The sequence below is a fragment of the Nelumbo lutea genome, chromosome 4 (assembly GCF_056320005.1).
Source record: "Nelumbo lutea isolate HS-2025 chromosome 4, American lotus-T2T, whole genome shotgun sequence".
NCBI lineage: Eukaryota > Viridiplantae > Streptophyta > Magnoliopsida > Proteales > Nelumbonaceae > Nelumbo > Nelumbo lutea.
Window position 1 is genome coordinate 35,291,405 of NC_142687.1, and position 6,000 is coordinate 35,297,404.

General features: G+C 41.7%; 1 protein-coding gene across 1 annotated transcript in view; it reads right to left on the reverse strand.

Annotated features, from left to right (window-relative positions):
• The window catches only part of LOC148855165 (uncharacterized), a 42,881-nt gene extending 38,187 nt beyond the window's left edge, over nt 1-4,694 (reverse strand). The window contains exons 1-2 of the mRNA XM_088982718.1: nt 4,325-4,694; nt 3,474-4,216 (exon numbers count right to left, since the gene is read on the reverse strand). Coding sequence (XP_088838844.1) covers nt 3,474-4,172 — 699 coding nt within the window. The 5' untranslated portion in view covers nt 4,173-4,216; nt 4,325-4,694. The remainder of the gene's footprint in view (nt 1-3,473; nt 4,217-4,324) is intronic.
• Between the last annotated feature and the right edge of the window lie 1,306 nt (nt 4,695-6,000).

Below are 6,000 nucleotides of genomic sequence, written 5' to 3' on the forward strand. Positions count from 1 at the left end.
GACTTTTAGCGGCGGATGACCAAATCGACAGTGCCACTGGAGAAGAGAAAGAGATGACTGGAGAGTTGTTGAAGTTCTACCACCACCACCGTCAAGATAATACAGTCCACCTACTTCATGTCCTCCACCAATCTTCATCCCCGTCTTGAGATCCTGAAAGACACACATAGAAGGATAAAAGATAATGGAGCAGTTAAGTGATTTGGTCAGCTTACTAACAGACATAAGGTTAAAAGGCAATTTAGGAACATACAGAACTGATGAGAGTGATACAAGATCTAGGTCAACATTACCAACACCACAAATTGAGGATGTGAAACCATTAGCAAGGGTGACAGATTGTGATATTGAGCAATGAGATAAGAAGGAAAACACACATGGAGTTCCAATCATGTGAACGGAGGCTCCAGAGTCAATGATCCAGGGATTGGGTGTAGATGTCAGACAAGCCATACCTGAGTGAGCAAAAGTCGTCGTGTTCTACTGTGATTGGATAAACCTCTCATATTCATCACGGGGAACACTCACCATCTCCTTCATGGGACCATCTGTGGATGTAGGAGGCAACTGGTCAGATGAATGATTCTCCTGTCTAAAGCTGGAACTTGAGTCACCGGTCGCGGCATGATTGGCCCAGGTTGAGGGAAGACCATGTAGATCATAACAATAGTTGATGGTATGTCCATCCATACCACAATGAGTGCACTTCCTCGGGCCTGAGCTACATCATCTACCACGGGCTCCCCTTGAATCTCTGCTCCTAGTACGACCACCACCACGATTATGAGTAGACCCACCATTGCCACTTCAGCCATATGCAGAACCACTACCACCACCACGGCCAGACTGAGCTCCCCAAACTCCACCTCTACCACCACAGCCTCTCGATGCAGCAAAGGCAAATCTATCTGAGATACTAGAGTTCTCAGTAGATCCAATAGAAATCCTCCGAAGTCAAGCAAATACCTCTTCTAGGGACGGAAGAGCTGATCCCCCTAATATCTGAGCCTGTACTGGTTCATATTCAGACTTTAGTCCCACCAAAAATCTAGTCACATCAAGCTGCTCTCTCTGTTGTTGCTGAATCTTGACATCAGAAGTGAGAGGATGATAGACATTCAACTCATTACGTATGTTCCTCATGTTGGCACAGTACTCCTCAAGACTCTGATTGCCCTGTTGCAGATTAAAATACTCTTGATAAAGCTGATAAACTCTCGTTGTATTGTCTTGCCCCAAATACAATTTCTTCGCATGGTCCCACACATCTTTGGCAGTATCAAGGAACATGAAGTTCACACTAATCCTGGGTTCCATACTGTTCCACAACCATGTGATGATCTGAGCTTCCTCTTGCTCCCAGTCTTTATACTCGTGAGAGTCAGAGGAGGGTTTCTCCTCTCTGATGTGTTTTACCTTCTTCTCTGCCTTCAGAAAGACTTCAATGGATTTAGCCCAAGGCACATAATTCTCTCCATTTAACTTAATGGAGGTCACCTGAACATTCAGGTAGTTTGTAGGCACCATCACACTAGGTTTATAATCATTATTGTCTCCCATTATGTTATCACCAATTCTGTACAATTGTTGTTGGAATGTGTGCTCTTTACACCACAAACCCAAGATCACACTTGTCACATTGATTTCAGCACTTGTTGTTTGCTGAAAAGTGTGCTCACACCACAAACCCTACTCCTACAACTACCTGAAATCTCACTACTATATGATCATATCTCTTCTTTCAAAAAGCACAATGAAACTAGCATAAACCTTAGCTCTTACTGGCCGAAACCCTAGCATATGGTCTGAAATACACCTCCTATTTAATCCATAACAAATATCATGCACTGAAATCTCTTACCTTATCATTGAAGTAACACCCATACGAGAAGGAGAGCAATCCACACACAACAACCGCCACACACAACAGCCACTGCCCACATAGTTCGGCCCTCTATTCTTCCTCTACTAGGAGAGGGCGATCTTAGAAATCACAGCAACCGACCACATATGACCTGATTGGAGGCATAGAGACCCCCAAGGGGAGAAGGCGATCACTCCTTTTCAGCCCTTTCCCTTATCTCCAATCGAACACAGAAAAAAAGAGGAAAACCCTAGATAGGGTGTGCAAAGAATGAACCCTAGGCAAGCAGAAATCTAGGCAGATTTAACCTACTCAGATACCATGTTATAATTCAGGTCTGCCTTAGAGTTCGGCCTGACTGAGTTCAGTTATGTAGAAGAAGAAAAGGTGATAAAGAAAGAGAGGGAGAGAGAAAGAGAGAAGAGAGAATTATGATTCGAACTAACAGAGTCAACTTGACTTTTCCCCGTCGGCCAATAAGTATTTATATTATTATTAAAACATGACTTAAAAGACATATGTGCCCTTGCTTAAGTTAAGAGCACATGTTCCAACACAACATCACAAATCATCAACATCAATCAAAGTATAAAGACAGAAATACCCCTACGCTAACATACATCAACACTTTAACTTGAGCTTCTAGGGTATCCACTCGATTAATAAGTGCAAGCAACAGCTCTTCTTTAGCTTGTTCAGTTAATCTTCCTCTCATGTTTCTACCATGGTAATGAGCCATTTGAAACCTTATGCTCTACTACCAAAATTGATGCAGTAGGACTGGAACAAACTAACACAAGACAAAAAAAGAGAGGAAGAGAGAGTAGAAAGGGTAGAGAAAGAGAAAAAAGAGAGGAAGAGAGAGGAATCACTCCAAGGGGTCATAGAATCACTCTAGGGTTTGTAAAAATCACTCCATACAGCAAGAGAGCTCTTAAAAAATCTTCATTCATTCATTAGCATCAAAAGGAAGAGAATACATCTATTTATAGAGTGACTTGTGGCCTAGAACACTGTTCACCATAATTACAAAAAGTGCCACTCTTTGTCTTGTACATCACACAATAACTTTCTATAAAGACAAGCACTACTAACCTATAGGAACAAGATGCTATAGAACAAATCCACATTGGGCCGGTCAAAATGACGAACACACCCTTGACCAGATCATTCTAAGTCCCAATAGTCTTCTCCATGCCAAATCAGAACCTGTTTGTTGGCCTTCTTCTTACGAGAATAGGCCTTATAATGCATAGACCAATCCCCATCAAAGCTGGTTTCCCCTGTAATCTGTGGTGTACAGAAAGTGTAACGATATTCAAAATGGGAATTCACCTCCGATAACTGACCGCTGATCTCCAATCAAAAAAAAAACAAAAAAGCCGGATGAGCAGATAAATTAATTTCCAAACTCATCAAATTAACATGGTAGAGAAATCCAGCACCTCCAAGTTAGAATTATGAAAAAAAAAAAACAATCAGACCAATCACAGAAGCAACAAAAATTAATAATGACACCCAGAAAACATTCAGACAATTCAGCAAACGCAAAAGTTAAAAAAAAAAAAAATCAAATCAGAAAGATTAGACCGAACAGGCCTCTTTTTACCTGCAATATGATAGAGTATATCACATCGGCATACTTGACCGCCAAGTTAAGCGACATACACCTAGCCGGCGCAATCGCAAAACACCGCAAATTACTCCTGGGGATCCCACCGAGCCGGTCCCGGTGGTTGACCACCACCACCGTCAATAACGCGGCGACGCCGGAGCCCAGCGAATGCCCAGCGAAGACCATCTTATACGATGACCCATTATCAACCCACAACTTCTTTAACGTCTCAGATTCCTGATTCAACAACCAAATCGCCGATTTCAACAACCCATGGTGAACATACCCGCCATCGAACATCTGCATTCCCAATTTATTATCAAGCAAGAGCTTGTAATCACTCTCCTTGACGAGATTCAGACCTCTAATGGCGAGAATGATTTCACAATAGTTGTGGTCAACGTATATGAGGTAAGGCGGAGCATGGCCCTGGGTCTGCTCGTATGTGACGCGCTTCACGACCCAGTCCGGGTTCATACGGCATCTATCCCTGGGAAGGACTTTGGGATTGCGGAGATCTTCCTCGTAGACGGCGAGGATGCTGTGGCACATACGAGGGACAGGTTCGAATTCTTCCGGGGTGGCCAGCGGCCAGGTGGAGCTGTCGTCGGAGCCGACGTAGGTGCAGCGTTTCCATACCCAGCGAGAGACGCCTATGCAGACGACACACTCAGCTCCACACCATAAAGACATATTCCTCCTCTGTTAGGGAAGGAGAGAAGCTTCTATCCTGGTCCCTGATGCACCACAAACAAACCAAAGTAAGGCCCAACAGAAGAAAAGTGTGCCCGGGTGTTCTAGAGAGAGCAGGTGAGAGAGAGAGAGGGCCAGAGAGGTTGTCTTGCCTGTCGATCACATGGGCTGCTCCATGGGCACACGTTGTTTGGATCGATTCTGGTTCCTTTCTGCATACCGGAACTCCCTTTTTTTCAGTGGGTTCTTCCTGAACGCGTCCCGCACGCGGATTGCTTTATGGGGATTGAGAGGATGAGCTCAGCTGAGCTTGGGAATGTCTGGGAGCTTCTCATCACTTTAGAGAACAGATGAGCTGTAGATTTGAGTTTGGATATAACTTTAATGGGGTCGGCGGGACGGAGAACACTAGCCGTCGGGCCCGGAGCAGCTGTGATGAATAAATGTGATCAGTTCCTTACTCAGCGCACCTCACACCGACTTCACAGGCACATCTCCCCGTGTAGTAAGAACATCTCTTATGAATAATAACGGAGATGTTCCGATAAAAGGTGAGATATGCCCGTGAGATCGCTCTATAGGATTTCCGGGTCGGATCGGGTGATGTCAAAAAATCCCAACAACCCACTGCATTGTATAAGCCTACAGCTGTCAATTGGTCGGATCTGGTACAGAGACAGAGTGGAACCGGTCCCCGGTCTCCATTCAATTATAATTGGGAGACAATATAGTATCAGAACCAAACCAATAATTAGTTGGGACAATTGAGTCTGACTTAGTTGGAACTTCAATTTTGATAATAACAATAAAACCTTAATAAATATGGAAGTAAATAGTAAACTGTTTATGTTGATATAATAATTTTTTAGAGTTTCAAAATATACCAGAAAATTTTATAATCAATCAACTGTCATCATAAAAGTGATAATCAATCAAGTAGATTTTATTAAAATTTACGGAGGATTTTGATTGGTGAGAATCCTTTTGATGTCATCTATTTTCCGGTTGATGGGCCGGGCTTTTATTATTGTGTATTAATAAATTTTTTTAAAGCCCGAGCCCAGCCTGACCATTTGGCCTATAACTTGGGCTTGAGCCCGACCATCATAAAAAGCCCGAAGCCCGAGCCTAGGTCCGGGCCCAAAATTTAGCCTATACTATTATTATTATTAATGTTGAAACAGTTGAATAGAGAGTGAGAGATTGAAATTATAAAGAAAAGAATAATATATATATATATATATATATTAAATTATAAATATATATTTTAATAAATATTATATTATTTATATTTTTTTATATAATATATAAAATACATATTATATATTTTATAAAATATATAATACTGAGTTAGGTCGGGCCGGGCTTTTTTGACAAATCCCAAGCCCAGCCTGAAACACAGTCAGGCTTACTATGTTAAGCCTGAGGTCAGGCCCGCAGGCCTAATTATATGACCAAGCTCGACTGAGGTGCGGGCCGGGCCGGGTCGGGCCATCGGGCTACCCGGCCCATGAACATGTCTAATTTTAGATATCGTATATTTTTCTTTTCTTACTAAAATTATGAAATGTACAATAAAAAACTTACCGGTGTAGGCATAAAATATAACAAAATTACAAAAAAAAGAAACTAAGAAACCTTTATAAATTATTAATTATATAATTGTTTAAGTTTTAATTAATTAAGAAAAACAAAAATCTGTCCCAACTCACATAATTGAAATACAAAGTTTATTGTCATTATCATCCATGCGTTATCCTTTTTGCAAATCCGTTTTATTACGAGTTTAGGACACAAAACTCAAAATCAAATTCGACATAATGGGTTT